The 21,901-nt window shown below is 41.0% G+C and overlaps 1 protein-coding gene and 1 long non-coding RNA gene across 3 annotated transcripts in view; one reads left to right on the plus strand and one right to left on the minus strand.

Moving 5' to 3' along the window:
• The window catches only part of PRDM5 (PR/SET domain 5), a 138,219-nt gene extending 133,286 nt beyond the window's left edge, over positions 1-4,933 (minus strand). For both annotated transcript variants that reach the window (XM_078852476.1, XM_078852475.1), the window contains exon 1: positions 4,712-4,933. In XM_078852476.1, coding sequence (XP_078708602.1) covers positions 4,712-4,804 — 93 coding nt within the window. In that variant the 5' untranslated portion in view covers positions 4,805-4,933. The remainder of the gene's footprint in view (positions 1-4,711) is intronic.
• A 90-nt stretch (positions 4,934-5,023) lies between these two features.
• On the plus strand, positions 5,024-17,312 carry LOC140910344 (uncharacterized). The gene is made up of 3 exons (XR_012158543.1): positions 5,024-5,192; positions 16,093-16,371; positions 17,201-17,312. It is a non-coding gene; the product is annotated as an uncharacterized LOC140910344 (long non-coding RNA).
• The last annotated feature ends 4,589 nt before the right edge of the window (positions 17,313-21,901 follow it).

Here is a 21,901-nt window from a genome sequence, read left to right on the forward strand (position 1 = left end):
TGTATATTCCTGTTTTTATGTCTTTTTGTCACTTAAGGTTTTTCCCTAGAGGGATTCTCTATGTTTTGAATCTGATTACCCTGTAAGGTATTTACCATCCTGATTTTACAGAGGTGATTCTTTTACTTTTTCTTCAATTAAAATTCTTCTTTTAAGAACCTGATTGCTTTTTCCTTGTTCTTAAGATCCAAGGGTTTGGATCTGTGTTCACCTATGCAAATTAGTGAGGATTTTTATCAAGCCTTCCCCAGGAAAGGGGGTGTAGGGCTTGGGGGGATTTTTGGGGGAAAGACATTTCCAAGCAGGCTCTTTCCCTATTATATTTGTTAGACACTTGGTGGTGGCAGCAATAAAGTCGAGGGACAAAAGGTAAAATAGTTTGTACCTTGGGGAAGTTTTAACCTAAGCTGGTAAAAATAAACTTAGAGGGTTTTTCATGCAGGTCCCCACATCTGTTCCCTAGAGTTCAGAGTGGGGAAGGAACCTTGACAAGCCCTTTTTGTGTTTATCCTCATTCTAGACACCCTCACAAGGAACATACAGAAGGCAGCACGTTGGTGCACATGATATTCTATGCGGTGAGGAGAAAGATAGGTTCTTGAAAAATAGAGATGTGTTGGAAAGACATAGGCTCAAAATAAGCAGAGAAAAAACAGAATATATGGCATGTAATTTCAATAATATGAACACTGAAGAATTATCCTTGAAACTGGACAGGCAGACAATTCTGAAAACGCAAAGCTTCAAGTATCTGAGTTTTAGAATCCAGGAAAATGGGGAAATGGAAGATGAAATTAGAGCTAGGATAATAAACGTGTTGCCCAAATGGAGAAAGCTAAGTAGTGTAGTAAGATACCAATAAGATTAAAAGATAAAATCTACAAAAGCGTGGTCTGTCCACTTTTAATATATGGCCCTGAGCGTTGAGCAACAAAGAAGAAACACGAGCAAATGATCTGTTCCACAGAAAGGCGAATATTGAAATAGATGAATGGTGTATGAATGAAAGGCTATGTGAAGAATATGTATGTAGAGAGAGACATGCTCAAATCAATACCAATAAATGCAAAAATGAGAGAATGCAGGCTCAGTGGGTTGGTTGTTTTAAGCACAGTCCTGACAACTATGTGGTAAGAGTCCAAAAGATCAAGACTGAAGGAAAAAAAAAATCAGAAAGGCCAACCCAAGAAGAAGTGGTAGGATGTCATAAAGGAAGATGTGGTGTTATAGAGGATACAGCACCGAACAGAGCACTTGTATGGGCAAATGAGGGGCGCAATACTCGTAGATTTGATGGGATTAATGCAAGGGAGAAGAAGAGCTATGACAGTGCTACGGGGTATGATTTTTTTACACCCTTAGCTGACATATGCGAACAAAACTTTGTAGTACAGACTAAGGACAGGTCTACACTCCAGCCTAAAAATCAGTCCAACTTACATTGCTCCGGGATGTGAACCCTCCCACCCCTCCCGTGCTGTCCCCACTGGCACTATGTCAGCAGGAGATGATCTCCCGCGAACATAACTTCTGCTTCTTGCCGAGGTGGAATAATTATGCTAATGGGAGAGCGCTTTCCCGTCGGCATAGCACGACTTCACCAGACACACTACAGCAGCGCAGCTGTGCCGATGTAGTATAGACTTGACCTGGGACAAGTTAGCTCCACTATTTTACATTTATACAAATCCTGTCACCCCAAAGGATCCCCAGGCACCTTACAAAGTACCTACAGGAATCACTTCACCAACCACCAAAACGCAGACATCTCTGGGGTGGAACACAGCAATAGTATAGAGCTCTCCCAGCGCTAAAAAAAAAAAAAACCCACCTCCACAAGGGGAGTCACTCCCAGCACTGGTACACTGTCTATACTACCACTTTATAGCACTGAAACTTGCAGCGCTCATGGGGATGTTTTTTCACACCCCTGAGCAAGAAAGTTGCAGTGCTGTAAAGTGGCAGTGTAGACAAGGCCTTTATTGAAATACTTACATTGGTGCAGCTGCAGCGTTGTAAGTGAAGACCTGCCCAAAGACCTAAATTTTAAAGTGATTTTTTTAAAAACTTGCACGCATTTTTAAACGTAAAAATAATTTTCTCAGCCTTGGAGAGGAAACAGAAGTTGTAGGCAGCTAGCCAATATGTTCTGCAACATAAGGGTCCCAGAGGCAAGTAGCCTTTTTTGAGGACTATAAGTATCTTTTCTTCAGATATATACACATTTATCAATTCTAGCAAACAAATATCCCATTATATGCCAATATATATTAACTAATACCAGATTCTTACACTTCATTTCCTCTCAAGTCAATAAAAAAATAATGAATGAAACTATACACAAACATCTATCATAACAGTGACTAAAAGGAGACATAAACTGCCCTATCACTAAAAGGGCAGAAAATACAGTAGGGATCAACTTTAAAGAAAATCAGGCAGCAACAACTGATCTTGTTCCATTTCCAGCAAAGCACTGAGAAACCAGTGTTGCCAATGCTCATGACTGTATCAAGAGTTTTGTGATTTGGGTGTTTGAGTTAAAGTCTAGATGAGAGAGAGAAGAGATTACATGAGAATCTCAACTTTCATTTTAAAAAAATAAATAAAATACAAAGTTACTAGCCCTTGTGGTAACAGAGAAAAGCTTGAAAACATGACCTGAGTGCAACCTAAGGGCTCACATCCAAAGGCAAATCAAAAAGGAGGCAAAATGGGATTTTTTTTTTTAAATCACTCGATTTTTGAGGGGGCCTGCCTCGTTATATTTGAGCAGTTGGGGTTAGCAATAATAATGATAACATAAGGACATCTGAAAGGAGCACTTTAACCACAGGAAAGAAAGATACATTTAAGATGTCAGACAACACAGAGCACACTACAGAATTTGCTACTCAGAAATATATGTCTAATTTCACATTCAGCACCTCCTCCCAAAAATTGTTAATGGAATTACTTTGGTGGCCATTACAATAGATGGCTATAATATAGTGTAATTAGTATTGTTCCCCCTCTGCTGAGGTAGACTTCCCAGTAACATGGAGTCTGGTTACATCCGATGAACAATTTATTTTATTTATGCATGTACACCAGTCCTGGCACAGAGGTGGTCACAAACAGCATGCAGTCAAATTCCTTCTTTCAGGAATCTCAGCCATACACCGATGCTTGGTTCCCAGGAAGTAACACTGGCCTCCATAGACCAAGGAAGAGAGCAAGGCCTGCTGCTCACACAGATACCTTTACTCAGAGCATTGCATAACAAAACTAACAGTAATATTTAACATGCCTTCCTAACATTGAACATTTGCCACCAAACTAAGAAAAAGTACTTGGAAGACTGTGTAAAATCACCACCTGATGACATCCGCCTAAACAGTATGTAGGAACTCTGGCACTAAGTGTAGGCAAGTTCTACTTTCCTTTTTCACCAGTTTCACACCCACGAAATTTATACTTAAGAGAAAAGGAAATCAGGCCCAAAATTGTAATGACTGTTGAAATAGGTAATAATTTTGATGAATTTCACTGTATTGTATGGCGTTAGGTGAATTGCACACACAACAAGATAGCCCAAATAGCACCTCTCTCAAACCAATAAGATCCAAAAATTTGTTAGTCTCTAAGGTGCCACAAGTACTCCTTTTCATTTTGCGGATACAGACTAACACTGCTGCTACTCTGAAAAGTGGGACAGACACACAACAAAAGATCCAAGAAAAATAAAAGGTAGAAGCTTAAATTAATGCGGGATTGATCATTTTAGTTCTGTACCACTTCAATTATGTAAATATAATGGGGGACACTGAATATTTCTGGATAATTGAAATTGTGGATAATCAAGAGAATTTTCAATTTAATTAACAGATGTCAGGGGATGTGACCTGTTTTGCATAAGAGGGATTTGTACTTAATTGAGGTTTCAGCTGTATCACATCTTTCACAGCCACCGTTTCATTATTCTGCAAAGCAAATTAAATCATTTATTCTGTTAAAAGTAAGAGAACAGCAGGAGTTTGGTGGGGAGGGAGGTATATTTAGATTGAAAATGAGATGGGAATGGACAAATAGATCAGGAGAGGGGCACTGCCTGGGTTTTAAAAAACAAACAAAAACGTAACACCAACCCAAAATAAAAACCTCCTACTAACCCCTTCCTATGCACACGATTAACCCACTCTTTGCTTGTGCATGTACAGGTGCGGGGAGCTGGGCTAACCATTTTATGCTACTCCCCAAAGAAACAAAGCTCCAAAGGGGACGGTGCCTTTTTGTTGTTCTTTTTGATCACGATTTCAGTCCTTGCGTGCCAACAATAGATTTCTGTGAAATGCACCAGAACATGCTTCAGTTTAACGCTGGGGGTTTTTTTTGTTTGTTTGTTTTTTCATTTCAGCAAGACACTGCCCGCTGCAAAGCAGACGGTGGAGCGAGCTCTGGTAAAGGGGGAGTTTGGAATTAAGTTGGAACTCGAAAGCCCTGCAGGCAGCGAGAGGAGAAGGCGCTGCAGTGAACTCCTGTACTACGTGGCAGGCTTTCTCTGGAGAAACCAGCATTTTGGAAACTAAGCGGGGGGGGGGCGGAGTAGCTTGCAAGCTACACAGCTGCCCTAGCTGCTTCTGCAATACACTCACCAGGCAGCGCACAGCCCCCTGGTCTCCCCGTCATGCCGACCCCATGGGTGCCGAGGAGCAGCGGCGAGATCACCCACCTTTTTCACTCTCCGGGCCGTATAGAGCCCCATCCCGTCCTGAACTTTAGACGACTTCAGGGCAAACCTGTCCGGCACGTACATGCCCAGCATTTTGCACTGACTCGGGCCGCCTGCTAAAGGGGAGAAGAGTTAACAGGGACTTTCATTGCAAAGGGCAGGAGATGGGGGGAGGGGGGCAGGGACGGAGGGGCCGGTTGCAGGATTACCCCGGCGAGCTCCTCGAGGGGAGGGGAGGGGAGGGGAGGAGCCAGCGGCGGCCGCTGGGCAGCGGCTTCAGCAGCTGGATGGGAGAGCCAGGGCGCCAATTGGCTGAAAGTTGGTCGGGGGAGCGCCCGGCAGAGAGAAGGCGCCGCTCCTTAGGGCAGCGCCGCGGCGGGGGTTGAGGGGAGCATTTTTTCAGCCGCCCCAAATTGCACACGCCAGGGCTCAGTCGCAGCGTGGCCGAAACCACGAGCTCTGGCTCCGGCTCTTCCGGAAGGTCAGTGATGTTCTGATCCAGCGCCGCTTGTTTCAGCTCGCTAGAGGCAGGCCGGCCGGCTGGCCCGCCGGCCAACGCGTTGGGCCCCGGACCTTTGGCGGTCTTCAGAGAACCGGGAGAGGGAACTTAGGCTGCTCCTGACCCAGTTTAGCTCAATACTTAAGATCCATAACTTTCAGAGTAGCCGCCGTGTTAGTCTGTATTCGCAAAAAGAAAAGGAGGACATGTGGCACCTTAGAGACGAACCAATTTATTTGAGCGTGAGCTACAGCCCACTTCATGGGATGCATTCAGTGGAAATGCATCCGATGAAGTGAGCTGTAGCTCATGAAACCTTATGCTCAAATAAATTTCTTAGTCTCTAAGGTGCCACAAGTAATCCATAACTTTGAGATCCTGCATTGTATTGGACAGTCCTTTGCCAAAGGCCATGCATGGAGGTGACTGAAGCCCTCCAACGATGGCCACACTGCCACTAGAATTCATGGCACTTGATTATGCAAGTTATTAATTGTTATCCTGAGGCAGCATTTCGATTTCAAATATAGATGTGTGGAAAATCCAGCACTCAGGACAAAAAATGACCGCAGTTCCCGGCTTTAATTATCTCTTTGTAACCCCAGTGAAAGCCAGCCAACAATTAGTTGCTTAGGGCGGAGAACATTGGGAATACACAGTTTACCTGCTACCCTCCTGTATGCCCTGTCTCATTTCCACACAGGAAGCATCCTGCTCTTTATCAAGTCCAAGGCTAAAACCTCTATTCACTCTTTATTGAATCTATGTTTATTTCTCTTTAATTTGTGCTGCATAATACTCAAACACATTTCCCAGCTGCAGTGGAGACATACTCAAAAAGTGGAAACATACTCTTCAAGTAATGAGAGACACCTAACTTCACTGGGACTCTGCACAGGTGCAAGAATCCATCCAAGCAGATCTTCTTAAAGTATTGGAGCCACAATTTCCCCCTCCCCCTTGTGTTCATGACAAATGTGTTGCAGAGTCAGAAATAGAAAGTATCAGTGGGGTAGCTGTGTTAGTCTGTAGCCACAAAAACAACAAGTAGTCCAGTGGCACCTTAAAGACTAACATATATATTTGGGCATAAGCTTTTGTGGGTAAAAAACCACTTCCACTTCTATTTCTCCTAGGTCCCCAGTCTAATGCCTTATATACAAAGGAACTTCCTTACTCTTCTAGCACTCCTCTTCCTCACTCACACGCCATCCTGTGCACTGAATGACATGGGTCTCAGAACAAATAACGTGATCATGTAATTAAGACTATCATAATGCATATACACAAAGGGATCATATTAAGCAACCTTAATTTTGGCATTTCCTTACTTCTAAGTGCTTTAAAACCCTTAATATTTGTAACTCGGGGGGTTGTTTGGTTTGTATATATCATCTTAGGTTTCTGGTTTTTGTAAATCAGAATTTACATCATGTGGAACTATAGTACCTCTGTGCATAGATCATCAGCGCATTTGGAATCCAGTACACAGCACAGACTTCTACAACTTGAGCTGAAGATACTACTGGTAGCAGTAGTAGATGCTATGTGGACCAGCAAGGGAAGCAAGACAGATGCATTGACTTACACAATTATTGGTTAGCTAATAGAGGAGTATTAGGAATCAGAAGCCTTCAGTGCTAGTCTTAGCTTTGGAAGGGAGAGAGGTCTAATGGCCACAGACAACATAGTCAAACATACATTTGGCATTTTCATTCTGAAAGGCAGGCTAGCCGAGTGGCTGAGACTTGGGATCTGCCCTATTAAGCACATAGGCTTGATTCTAGTGTCTAGTGTCTTTGTGCTCCTCCTGTACTATACAAGGGACACAGAGAGACAGAGGAGCCCTAGAAGGAGAACCCCAGCACCAGGGCCATTTAAGCTGGCACTATACAGCTGTCCCCTCACAGCCTGCTATCCTGGGGATAAGAAGAGGCAGTCAGCACATTGATTCGGAAAGAGAAAAGAGGCAATGGCCAGAGCACTCTGAGCTCTGGTAATTCTGCACTGTGGAGAAGCCCACAGTCAGTCTGCTGTAAGTTAAAGCAGAACCCCAAGGCTCCTCCAAGTTATGCTGGGGGGCTTTAAGTCACCTTTGCAACCCCTTTTCGGGTCAGTACCTTCTGTGTTATACTTCCTGAGAGATGCAGCCCAGAATCTGGTCCTTGTTCTATTCCTAACCCAGCCAGAAGTGACCTGGTGTAACCTCTATGTAATATGCCTGTGATTTTAATCACAAGTCTTGCAGTATTCCATGTTTCTGTAAAAAATCCAGCTGCTGGAGTCAAAAGATTGCATGAAAATCTTAGCTTTCACTTTAAAAGAAAAACTAAGTTAATTCTAGGCCTCATGGTTGCAGAGAGAAAAAAAATAACTTAAATCACTAGCTGAGGTCACCCTAAAGGCTCAGAAAACAGAATGTGAATAAAAAGAACCATATATATATATATCTCCCATGGAAAAAAAATCCAAACTCATGATTTTTGGGGTCCTAACTCATGATTTTTAATGCTTGTGGTTGGCAATATTGGTTATGAGGCCTTATTCCATTTTAATTCTGTGCATTTCACAGATTTATTAACCCCAGTCACTGGAAGAGATGAGGCTAGAACTCATGGTCATAGCCTCTGGTAAACTCCCCCTTCCATAGACTAAAAGGGTAAAGGTGGCAGCTGCTGCCACTGCATCATTTCCCCCATCCAGAGCTCTAGATCTGTGCCAGAGAGCATGCTCAGTGCATTTGACATGTTAAAAACTGCTGTAATGGGCCTCTACCTTTGTTAGGATTTATTTTGTTCCTTATGTACCTAAACTTCTTCTCATGGTCTTTGGCTTTGCCAACCAGGGAATTTTCCCTAATGTGTTATGCTTCCCTTTCCTTGTCAAGTAACACTGACAAAACTACCTGTTTCCCTTATCCCATTTTTAGAAACTGCTAAACTATTTTTGTTGAATCTTTCGAAAACAAAAACAAAAAAATCAGTCTGAAGCACAGACCAAGCATGGAAGCTTTCAGCCTGGCCTGCTAAAAGTTTAGCAATCACTTAACACTTTCTGTTATAATTCTCTGTTTTCAGCCTTAACTACAGAAAATAGAGTAGCGGGGGGTGCGGGGGGAGTCACAGAAAATGTTGACTTTTTACAGAAAATCCTCCAAACCAAAATCTTGTCAGAGCTTATGGTTTTCTGGTGAAAATAATTAATCAATTTTTTCCAAAGAAAGCAAACACTTTCCACAAAAAGTTTTGTTTAGTTGAAAACCCAGTTTTCTGGTGAAAAAAGCTGATGGGGAATTTTCAGCCAGCCCTAATGCTTTTAGCTCTGCCAATAATGTATACATAAAAAAAAATCACTGTTTATTTTTCCTTGCTTTTATGTTTTTATATAAAAATGAAGCCAGAATCTGCATGTTAGCAACATAAAGACATATTTTTCTTCTTGCATAGATAAAAGTTGAAACAAGTACTAATATCTTCTACAGCATCTCAGAGCCAATATTAACTTGTATGGCTGCTGCCTGTGCTGTACTTGATCTATGAACAGATTTCATTCTACATGGTCTGTCAAGCCAGTACCTTTTATGAGCATGACATGTCCCTAAACATTTGTAAATAAGGAGAGACGCTTAAATACCATTTACCAATCTATGTATTAGTCCAAATTCACCCCTGCTATAAACTCACTGCATGAATGGTAAATTCTGACTATTACCTTCACTTTTGACATCAGTTAATGCTACAATTTTAGGCACTGCTGTTCAAAGAAGTTTAGATAAAATCTCAGAAACTTAGAAAGCATGAGCAAAAAGAACCAAAAACATCTGTATATTTTTCTGTACAGTAAAATTAAATATATAGTTAAAAATAAAGCACAAACTGTGACATTACATTTTGAAAAGTACTATACACAGTCCTAGTTTGAATACTAACCACCTTAACAGTCTGATGATATAATAAACTGTAAGACTGCAGTATTACAAAGGACAGCAGGACCTGACAGTGAATTTTCATTAATAAACAGATTAAATTTAGCTGTGAATTCAATCCAGAATGCATATATAGTTGCCTCAATATACAATTTACCAAATGTAGTGAAGATTGTAACTGGCAAAAGAGCATTATTTTTCCAGTGGAGAGGTTGATTTGTTTAAATCTGATTATAAAGTTAAAAGGAAGTGTGAAGGCATTTGAAGCAGGCAGAAGGGAAAGGAAAAGATAAAAAAAGTTATTCAAAAACACATGGTATTTTAGACTATATATTTAAAATTCTGTATTCATATCTTATACTTTTAATAAGTAGGCCACTTGTTCTTTTGGATTTTGCTGCCTTGTGAAGGGCCTCACTAACATAGCAGCCCTTGTGAAGTATTCCACAGAGTGTAATTTCTTTATTTTCCTTGTAGTATTTAGAGACTTCCACAAATTAATTTATAGATGGGAGAAAGTTACAAGGAGTTGAAAGTAGGGGATTAGAGTGCCATCCAACTCCCATTAAAGTCTGTGAAAATACTTCCACTGACATCAATGGAAGCAGGACTTAGCCCTTAGAATGGAGGTGCCTTCTGAAGCTTAATTGCCACATTACAATACACAGAGTGCCTTTATTTATTGTACTATACACAGATATTCTATCATACTCTTCCAAATCACTACAGTAATCTGTACTCAAAACAGTACATATTACAAAAGTGACAAGCATTTAGATTGCAGTCAATCGCTTCTTAAAAATAGCCATCCTATAGTTTGCATATGGTTTGTTACAGCCATTTAAACAACAAAGTTTTGCTTTTATACTTTAAATTACCTGTGTGACAGCTTCTTTTGATACATGGACAAGAGCTGTAATAAGTCAGATGTGACTCCTGACTAGATATGCTTTTTACCTGATAGCAAAAAGGAATAAAAGAACTGACAGAAATATACAATTTCTTGTGCATTGTAACAGCGTGGCTTGCCCCATGGGTTGGAGAACCTGGGGCTAAGCCCACCCTGATTCACAAGGAGCTCTACCTGAGAGGCATTAGGTGTTTCCAGTATAAAAGAAGCAGGAAGTTACAATGAAGGGAGAAGTACAAGAAATTGTAATTATGGTTGTAGACAGTGTAATAAGAAGTCTGCAGGGCCCTGAGTCAGCAGAGTAGGTAATAGCTAGGGAAAGCCTATGCGAAAAGAAAAACTACAGTGCCGAAGTAGTGGGAAAGAGGCAGATAAGCCTTCAGGGAGGAGGGGTGGTGCCCAACTGAAACTGGAAGAAGATTGTGAGAATTAGTGTTCTGGTTTTAAAGACTTTGTGTTATTTTGAATTATCGCAAGAGAGAGGCTGAACTAACCTTGGGGCCTGGAGGGCCAGTTTACCCCCAGAAAACTCAAATAAATGGGACCACTTGAGGGAATAGTGTGAATTACCTATGGGCTGTGGTGTTCTCAAGAGTATGTCTACACTGCCCCTTCCCAAAAGTCTCAGAGCCAGAGTCAACTGACTCAGGCTCATGGGGCAGGGCTAAAAACAGCAGTTTGGACATTCCTGGTTGGGCTCTGACACCCACTCCCTCTCACTAGGTTTCAGAGCATGAACAGTAACATCTATACTGCTATTTTCAGTCCCTTAGTGTGAGCCTGAATCAGTTGACCCTAGGCTAGGATACTTGCTGCCCTGGCCTTTGTGTGTGTGTGTGCGCAATCTAGATATACCCAAAGGGTATGTCTACACTGCAATTACATACCCAAGCCTGACCCGTGCCAGCTGGCTTGGCCTAAAAGGCTGTTTAACTGCAGTGTAGGCATGCCTCAAGAGAGAGACTGCTGCAAAGGGAAATCTGGACTTGGGAGAAGGGTGTGCTTTGGAGGTGGCTGCTTCTGTTATATGCAGCATGTCTAGAGAAATGAATTTTAGAACAGTATTTGAGGACACCCAAGTTCTAATTCTAGAACTGCCACTCATTTGCTGTCAATAGTAAGCAGAACTTCAAATGTGTGTGTCTAAATCAATTTAAGTCAATGAAGCTGTGGCTTCTCAGCACCTTTGAAAATAAGGCACGTTTTTAACTGCCTAAACATGGATTAAATACTGGCGCTGCTCTCACTGAAGGCAATGGCTTCATTCTTATTGCCTTTATTGGAACCAGGCCCAATGATCCCAATTCAGTAATGCACTTAAGCACATGCTTAATTTTAATAGTAATACTTAGCTCTTATATAGAGCTATAATCAGATCTCAAAAGAGGTCACTATCATTATCCATTCTACAGCTGCAGCTACTGAGCCACAGAGAAGAGAAGCGACTTGCCCAGGGTCACCCAGCAGGTCAGTGGCATAGCTGGGAATAAAACCCTGCTCTCCTGACATCCAGTCCAGCACTGATCTCATCAGGTAGGGATTCTTTCTTGAATTGAGGCCAAAGTGCTTACCTTTAGTCACCGATGTTTAAAAATGTTGATCTCACTTCCTCTGTTCCTAACATTTTTGATAGGCTAATAATAAAAACTTATCCATCTTGCCGTTAGTGTTAAGTAATTAGGGTTGCTCAGCTACTTACACACAACATACCTGACACAAACCTGATACAGATGCAAGGAAGTGAAAAGTTAAGCCACCTAACAGTACATTTCTTCTTTTCCTTCACCCGCAGGCACCTCATCATGCCATGACTACTATGTACCACCAGCCAGACGTTGCATCCTTAACTCTGCCTCCCTCAAGCTTCCCTTCTCCATATACATGTTTACCAATCTACCCCCGCCCCCCCAACCTAACACTGTTACACTATTGGGAGTAGTGGTTTTCTGTGCTAACTGCTAAGGCTGGTTTGGTAAACATGGCGATGGAAGGCTGGCATCACTAAGTGTTTCAGCCTGAACCAAAGTTCTAACCCTTGCTATTAAAACATGAGGAGAAACCAAACCAAAATTACTCAGAAAATTCAAAGGGTCTAAAAATTTATCCTGTGTACAAATTTACACCAAAAGGCCACCTACCTTCAGAGGAAAAACAGTGATTTATGTACCCTTTTAAGACTATTTTAGAACACGCCCTTGTAGTTTGGGTTACTTCCATCATGTTAAATCTGGAAACATTACAACTCAGAGCAATACGCTGCAGACCTTCTGAATCTATGTAAAAACCACAGCATATACATTGATTTTTATTTTCTTTAAGTTCTCTATGGAGGGAAAAAATGTGGTAGTTGAGGAGCATCCATCCAGATTTGATGAATAACTCTTAAGGAAGCCAAAAAGCCGTTGTTGGGATCAGAAAACACCTGACTGAATAGAGGAATGGCTTGGCAAAAAGTCTTATCTGTAGGGTAAGCTACAGATTCTCCTGAATCATCTTCTGCAGTCCAACTGCCATGAATCTAACCCAGGTTTGGGCATCAAAAGTTCCTGTGAACTTAGACAATACAACCCCCCCCCCCCACACACACACACACACACCCCTCCTGACTAGTATGGAATAGTTCATTAGCACTCTCCACTTCCCCGTATTGACTCTGCTAAGAGAATCAAGAAGGGATAGCAATGTCAGCCCACTTGCAAAGAGTCTCAGAGTGAAAATAGGGAAAGACAAAGCACATTCTGTGTTTATTCCTGACCACGAGTATTTCCAGGCTCTGGATTTTGATTCACTTTGCCTGGTTGTTTTCATCTCACAAATGAGACTGCTCAGACATGTAGTCTCTCTGCTGGCAAGATTTACCAGTTCTGTAGCATTCAGTAATCGCCTTCACCCTCCCCCATTGCTAGTGGTCTTCATGTTTTTTCAAGGAATCTATGCTAAGCAGCTCATCTTGGCAACCATAATTTGTCTGTTTCTTTCCTCCATTTTTCACGTATTCTTTTCTTGGCTCTTAGATCAACAGGTGCAATTGAGTATAGAGGCATATGTGCCTGTGCTTTATTACAGAGGAGGGAACTTCCTTGCATAAAAATAGAACCTGTTATGTAGTCTGTTTAATTAAACTAATGGGTGGCATCCATGCCCTAATCAAGATCCTGAAAACCGGTGAGTGAGCATAACTCAAACATACACCCACAAGACAGACAGGAGATCATGTGCAGAAGGTGGGTATGCTGAAGGAAGGACTTACCTAGAACACTCAAATGACTATTTTATTTCAGATTGCATGCTTGTATTAAAATGTGTGCTCTCATTAATTTAGCTCTGGGCTATTGTCATTATTTCTGGAAGTTTACTATAACTGAGCTATAGTAGATCAACTTCAAAAAATAAAGACAGTGGCTTTTGCATCTGTGACGCTCCCATCGGTGATGCAAGAGCATGAGAACCAACTTAAGGGCAGACAGTTAAAAACCAGGGCACAAACCCCTAATTGGTTCTGAGTTCTAAACTCAGATTTCACCAATCAACTGCACTAAGTGCAAACCTTTCTGGCACTTTTACAGACTCAACATGGAGTCACAGACAGTCCCGTTGGGTACTCCAGTTTTTCTTGCCACCCAGGTGAGCATATCTCTGTGATAAATGGCCCCTTACACCAAGTATCACAGCAAAATTCAGGTTACTCTTAATATCAAAGGACCAGTCACTTACCCTAGGTCCATTGCAATTTAGGTCTCACACCAAAGCAATGCTTATAGGCAATCCTAGAGTAAAATATATACAGATTTATTAAATAGGAAAGGGAAATTAGGAAGTTATTTACAAGATTAAAGCAAGCAAATATAGACGAAAAACTGAGTTACAATCTTTGGTTTCAAAAATAATAGAGGCTTCTATAATCAGAATGTTCTATTTGTCCTTTAGGTCTAACCAAGGCTAAGCAGCTGGGGATCTCTCAAAACACTTTGTCCCTTCTCCTTTCCCCCTCCCCAAGTGCAAGCAGCATAGGGATACCTAGTTCCTTTTGTTTGAGGTTTTTATCCCCCTCCTGCCATGCGCTCGGAGCTGCCAACTCAGCTAATGGGAAGGGGCCACTTGCATCACTCATCTTCAAGGGGAGCACAGCAGAACACTAGGAGTTATTAGTCCTTTGTTGAGGATTCCTGAATCCAGGTGTAGGGAGTTTCCAGTTATAAGATCTACTCATAGCCTGTCTGGTATTAATGAGTCTCCTCTTTCAGGATGGGCATAACAATTTCTGTAGAAGAGCAGCACTTCATACTAATGCCTCTCCCGTGTGGCGATTCATACAGCAGTGGAGGCTCACAATACACCTCCTCAAATATTACATTACAATATGATATTCAGATTTAAAATTTTTATTAAAGCTAATAGTTAAAAAATATATATAATACATAGGGTAAGAAAAGAGTGTCTGTAAATCTGGGTATAGTGCTTAGATTATCCACAAATACAAAGTTTGTTTTTAAAAGTCATAAGATACATATAGTGCATAATCAGCAATAACCCAAATTTAGGTGAATAAAGTTAACAATACAGTTTTGATGATAGCATCCAAGTATTCAGGTACATCACTCATAAAAAGTTATATAGCAAGTTGGTTTTGGAAAACAAATACAACAATGAGTGAAGATTTTCCCTCAGTAATTGAGAATTTAGGGTAGGCTGTCCATTTAGAAAATACAATCCATGAGGAAAGTCTTTCAGTTACTTTCCCCACTGCGCTTCTCATCGGCACTCCAGCTCATCCCTCCTGGTATTGCCGCTGGCCGGTGATGTGTTCTGTGTAGATGTCCCTCGACCTATTACAAGATTAATGTATGCAGCAACTCACAAGCATTCAACAGAATCCAAACACTACACAATTTCTTGTAATTCTAATACCTATTCTACCAATACTGTATTAACCCATAAGAGAGCCAGAAAGGTTTCAGCTATGTATCTGTCAGTGTCCAGCTCAGACATGGGGACCTTGGCATGAGCTGTGGCCTGGTCTGCCAACATCGCGGCATCTACTTAAGGAGAGATTTTCATTTTATATAAATAAGGTAAAATGTTGCATAGGCATACACAGAAAAGAACTACAGGAGTTTCTGTAATCTATGATCTCATTGTATAAAAGCCTTCAAAACAGGCCAGAACTAGAGCCAATACTTGTTCAGAAACAACGAGGAGTACTTGTCGCACCTTATAGACGTTAATACAAATTTGTTAAATAAATTTGTTAGTCTATAAGGTGCCACAAGTACGCCTCATTGTTTTTGCTCATACAGACTAACATGGCTACCACTCTAATACTTGTTCAGTTTGTAAAGGAGTATGCATGCACACACAAGCATGCGCATACTCTCTCATACACACTCAAGTTTTACCCTATATTTCATGTTGGAAATGAATCCACAATATCAAACCAAAACAGATGAATGTTTGAAACTGTATGGAAATGGGGGATTTTACTTGGTTCTCATGGAAAGCCTTAAAACAACTCATGCTTGCTTGAAAGTTCTGTGAACCTTTACATGAACCTGACGGGATTTTCATAACAACAATACGCTTGGCAGCGAGGGTTCATAGCGCCGAATGGCCATGGCCACATTGTATGGCTTTATTCCAGGCATTTAAAAGTTCCACAAGGTTATTACTGATCTGGTGTAGCCAAATTAATCATGGAGGACCATGAGGGTGGCACCTGTTCATTGCCGGGCAACATCCCCTCTTGACCTTAAGTTCAATCTTCAGGGCTCAATGTTCAGGGACTTTATCTCTGAGGCAGGGTATATGACCAAAAAGTGCCAGCTGGCAGTGAACAATGAGGACTTCAATCCTCTCGAGGCCAGTTCTCAATAATACATCCTTATTACTGATAAAATCAAACCATTAAAAATGCCCGACGGTCTCTGTTGGCAATGCATATGAAATGCCTCCAGCCTCCTGCTGTCTTGTGTAAACAACATCCATGTTTCAGATCTGTGTAGGAGGACCAGAAGTACCCAGGTCTGATAAATCCATACTTTTGTATGTAGGTCCTTCGTGGTTGAGGCTGCTAAACTGATTCCCCTGAGGATGTCTGGCTTGCTGCACCCATTTGACGACAATTTACGGCCTAAAATAGATGAAGTCATCTACTACATCCACAGTTTGTCCAGCAGCACAGATCTCTTGTATCACAACTTTTGCACCAACACACTGGATTTTTCTTTTTGCCCAAGAAACCCTGTAACCCAAGGGCTGCTGCCATGTCCTGGAAGTGTATCTTTAAGGTTATTTGCATCTTGGCAGAGGACGACATCCACATAATCCAGGTCGGTAAAAGGAGTTGAACCAAACAGTTATGCCAGTATTTACGGAGATCTGTTCAAGGAGCCAATCCACTGCCTAGCAGAAGAGGCTGGGGGCCAGAAAACATCCCTGCTTTATACTTGATCTAGTATAGGACCTATGGGTCTCATATCACATTTGTGACCCTGAATCATTATTTTGAATTAACCCCAAGAGGATGTTGGGAATGCTGATGCCTTGTAGAGCCTTCCCAGGGCAGCTCTATCAACAGAGTTGAAGGCTGTCTTAGATCTACATATGCTGCTGTTGAAGGACAAGTGAATTTACAATGAATCTCAGATAAAAGACAAAGAGCAAGTAGAGTGTCCATTACAGATCACCCAGCAGTGAAGTCCAATCTTTCTGGGTGATGGTGTTTTGTAAGGAGAGGCTGAAGCTGAGCAAGTAGAACATGTGTAAAAACGTTTCTGGGAATAGATAACAAAGTTATTGGCCTGTGTCTGCTGCACTCAAGTGTGTGGGGCCTTTCCCCTTGTTAAGTTGGATGATGATCGCTTCCTTCCACTCCTCTGGTATTTTCCCAGTAGTCCAATCCTGGACAAAAAGTTGGTATAATGCTACCCTTATGGGCTCTATACCACACCTGAGAAGTTCAGGTGTTATGCTATCAGATCCAGTAGCACACCCACTTCACAATTTCTTTATGGCACAGTAAACCTCTTCCAGCACAGGTACATTTACACAGGCTTCAGGGTCAGGGATTGTATCTACTACTAACATGTCCAGATCTGGGCATGGAGTCACTTCAGGATGGTTAAGTGCAGTCTCATAATATTCCTTCCATCTTTGCAGGATGACTTCTTGTGTTGAGGATTTTCATGCTCGAAATAAAATATGAAGACGGAGGAGTATCATGTGGTGTTGAGTTTCCTTGTGCTTATTTCACTTGACTCTGGTCATAAGAACATGCTTATGCTGAATAAGACATGGTGTAAGCATGTCCACTAGTTTAGATGCATATAACATAGACCATTTCATGTATCTGGCACTTAGGCTTCCTGAAACAGAAGCATTTCTCAAACTTAGCATATAGCAGAAAATAGTCCTGGAATTCAGATATGAAATTTAAAAGCAAACACCTTTAAAAGTTGCTTGCACCAGCCATGGTAACCTAGGTTTCAGTACAAAGTCCTAGGAATGAGTTATACCACTCTTTTCCCAACTGTTAATGTCATGCAACCTGTGTTTTTTTTTTTCAGATTTTATCATTCAAGTTGTATTCATTCAGTATTCTCACTTCTTTACTTTTTATTAAGGCAAAATTACAATAAAACATTAACTACTACATCATACATTACCTGTTCAGGAGCACGATAATATTCAAAGAATCTGGTTTAAAAGAGTCTGGCTTGCTGGCTGGTGAGCCCTCCTCTTCTGAGTATGCTAGAAAGGGTGACCAAACTTCTAGATACCTATCCTGTTTCTGGTGCACATACTTGGTGTGAACACTTTTCCATTACAAGAACAGTCCATATTTTACTATACTACAATTACATAGGAGAAGGGGTCAGTTATTTCCAATAATGTACAATACAGATCCTAGCTGCTAGTAATAAAGAAGAAATTAATTTGTCATTCTGTTTAAAATGCGGATCCATTAATGGAGCTTTAAGCAGGTCAGGGAATATCTAGGAAGCTGGCATGGTGTCTAAGTTGAGTATCTATTAATTTTCTCCCAAAACCAACTAATTCCCGGACACATCTACCACATGTGCAAGTATATTCCCCTCTCCCCGCCATCTCTTCAACAGAGTGCCTCCCTAGTAGCAAAAATATGATGGATCTTAACTGGAGTCAAATACTCTCTATACAGCAATTTATAAACATTTTCTTCATGAGCTACAGAAATTGAAGATGTATATCCCCTTTCCCATATACAGACCCACTCACTGAGATCAATTTCTTTGTCCAAAACCCTCTCCCATTTTTTCATCTGGGCTGTTTACTTAACATCTTTTTCAATCAAAATTGTATCTATCTTAGAAGTCAATATTTTTGTTCCAGCTTGCTCCTTGGTCAACTCCTCAAATGTGGTTAAACACTGATATAGAGCCATCTCATATCCAGATTTCAGAATAAAATGTTTGACTTGTAAATATTGAAAATACACATATTTTAATTGTGATGTAGAATAAAAATAATAAACCAGATTAGGGAAAATTAGTCTTCCCCACTTTGTAGGGTGATACAGATTTTTTGAACTCCCCATGTCTGTTATGTTTCCATATGGATTTTAATAGCACATCCTGTCATATTTGTAATGTCATGTCAGGGATATCAACAGGGTGTTATTTTCAGTTTTAATTTATTTTTTGCCACTGTTAATAGGGTCATCTCTTTTCTGCCAGTCATTATTTCAGCGAATGATAAGCCTTTTTTTGTTTGAAATAATCCAAAGCTAATTAAAAATAGATAACCAGCTATAAAGATCTCAATAGTCTGTTTAAAAATACCATTACACAAAAAATGGAAACAAAGAATCCCTAGTATACTATGTATAATTGGGGCAATAGGATGGGATTTTCATTGGCCTAAAATTGAAGCTAATGGGAGCTTTACCACTGATTTCAGTGACAGTAGAGTTAGGCCAATGCTGAAGATTTTTGAAAATCCTACTCCTTGAAGCACAACCAAGGCTTAAATTCAGCCGAAGCGGTCAAGAGCAGAGCTCCGGTAAATATTTTCAAACCCGCAGGAGCACCTCCCCGTGGTGCCCCCAGCTAAAGCCCTAAGCCATGGAGCACACAGATTGTTAAGCATATAATTGGGTTTGGTACATGCTGCAGGAGACCAGCTAAAATGAAGTGGGAAATTAACGGTTAGTAGACAGTAGGGTATGTTACACTGATTTTTATGGCTCATGACAATTTGTATCTCTTAAGTACACGGTGTTTAGGGTCCAGCACAGTTATGAATTTAAGTTCCTAGGTTTGTCTTTTGTAAGTGCTGTGCAGGTTTCCTTTGAGGATGAGGACTGAGAGGTCAGATATTGAGCGATCACTTTGTGAAAAGTGTTTGCTCATGGGAGATAGAAAAATAATAATAAAACAAAAACACCCTGTGTGAGTTCATTTGAGAGCACAGTCATTGTCTTGTTTCAGCCACATAGTTGCAGGGGCATTTGGTGCATTGGAGTTGGATTCTGAAGAAGTTTATTGCTTTCAAAGTATATGGTGAGATGGATGAACAAATGTTGATCTATAATTATTTGTTTACAAACACATGGGACATTTATCAAAATTATGAAGGAAAAAGAATAAAAATACAAAAGCATTCAGCAGCCTTTACATTTTAAATCTAATAGGCTGTGTCTATATCTATTTGTATAATTTTCTTGGAAGGAAAATAGTACACTTGAGTATTGTCAGGATAAAGCTGCTCATGCAATGATCAAGACTATTATGTCCTAAACTGAAATATTACAGGGAAGGAATATACAATTTGTGTTAGCAAATAAAAATAATTCTCAAGTTACTTGCTCAGATCACTGTCCATATGTTCCAAACCAGAACTAGAGCTGGTCAGAGCCTTTGACAAAATATGCTGTTTTAATCAAAGCTGAAACATTTTGGAGGGGTGGTGATTTTTACCAAGGTTTTGTCTGGAAGATTTTTTGGGTTCTCTAGTCATTTCTGAGGCCTGACTTGAAAATCTGAACTTTTCTATCCAAAACCAGCTGTTTCGACACAATCCTGTTTTCACTAAAATGTTCAAAATGTTTCCATTTCATTCCAATGCAGAACAAAAACAAATTTGAAATCTTTAAAGTTGTCATTAAATAGAATTGTCTCCCTCCAGCCAGCTTTAAATATAACAGAGAAAAAAGTTAATTATTGGTCAGATTTATAAACAAGCATGTCAAAATGTAAGTAGAAATAGAAATGCTTTAGGCAGAATCATCTTTCAAAACTCCAGGAGAAAATTGGCCAGCATCAGAAGCAAATTTCCAGTGTCTTAAAGACAGAGTGTGTCCCAAAAGAGAAATTTCTTTTTCATAGATGACTGTTCTGCACAGTATAGAAACATCCTGAAAAGCTTGTTTGAGTCTTGACAACTTGTTCCTCCCCTTTAGGTAGTTAGAGTGAGATCAGGGAAGCAAGTGCCCTTGTCCCTAAAATGATTTATTGAAATGTTCAATATTTATACCTTATCATCTCTTGATGTCTGAGATTGAAGCATTCACAGAGTTCCCATTTGCATGTAGCTCCTTCCTGCATAGGGATCCTGTAGGAGTGTTTTAGATGGATAAGGTCAGCCTGATGCAGTGCTCTACAACAGCACCTATTGCTTCACTGGAGCCTGTAATGATGTTTAGTGCATTTGTGAATTGTTTGGGGTGGCTCTCTCAGAACCTGACCTCTCCTTGACCCTCCTCTAGCTCTGTGCAAATGGAGGCAGTATCTTCTGGGCAGCTATGGTCTAGGCTGGGAGTCACCTCTAATAAACATACTGCTCAGTCTCCTGTGTATATGTTTCCTTCTGACAGACTTCACGAGTGTAGCCCCAAAATGCAGTTAGTTTTCAGCCCTCGCCAGGTTTGCAGCAGCAGCAATCAAATGTTCTCCTAGAGCTTAAAAAATGAGCTTCTTGGGGTTGTGATCACAGTCATTATGTTTGTTTGAGATCCCTCAATGCCTTTCACCACAGACCCTTTATACTGTAGATTTTGGATTTTCTTTCTTTTCCCATGCAGAAAACACGCCTTGCATTTTATATCACTGTGCATTTAAGTGTCGGATTAGTCATGTTTCTCCAAAATAGAAGGTTCTGATGCATACAATGTGTTAGAGCTGGGAGGGCAATTCGGGCCTCCCTGTGGCATGTTTACACTGCAGCGGGGAGCAAGCCTTCCAGGCCAGGAGACAGACTTGCACTAGGAAGGCTTGGGCTCTCAGACAAGTGCACTTGACCCCCTAGGATTGAGAGACTGAGCTCTAGCCCAAGCCACAACATACATAATGCTATTTTTAGCATACTAGCTCGAGCCCCACCATTGCAGGTCTGTCTACCCAGACTGGGAGATGCACTCCCAGCTGCAGTGTAGACATGCCCTCTGTGCTTTGTTCACTGCTCAGCCAGGCAGAGTATGGTTTAAAACAGAGTCCAGTTTTTTTCATTTTGTCTTAATTATTCCCCACAATCATACTGGTGAACAGAAAAGGGTTTGTAGTCAAATACGTAGAGTAAGAACACTCTCTAGACTAGCAGCAGAAGCTCTGGCTGAAACGTGTCTGACTAATTGAACATGAGGGCCCTGGAGCCCAAGCTTCTGCCCAGCACGCACACACGATAGTTCTTTTTCAAAGATATTAGCTTTTAGAAAAGAAACTTTTACAAACAGAAGACTTTAAGGCAAAAACCACAGCTTAGATCGAGCCAATTTCTGCCTTTCAAGCACTGCCTTGCTTTGGGGCTAGTCAGGCTCTCACTGTCCCCGGGATCTCTGGCAGTAACGGCCAAACACAGTGTTTCAAGGATCTAAATACAACAGTG

This window comes from Lepidochelys kempii, chromosome 4 (assembly GCF_965140285.1).
Source record: "Lepidochelys kempii isolate rLepKem1 chromosome 4, rLepKem1.hap1, whole genome shotgun sequence".
In the NCBI taxonomy this organism is placed as follows: Eukaryota; Metazoa; Chordata; order Testudines; family Cheloniidae; genus Lepidochelys; species Lepidochelys kempii.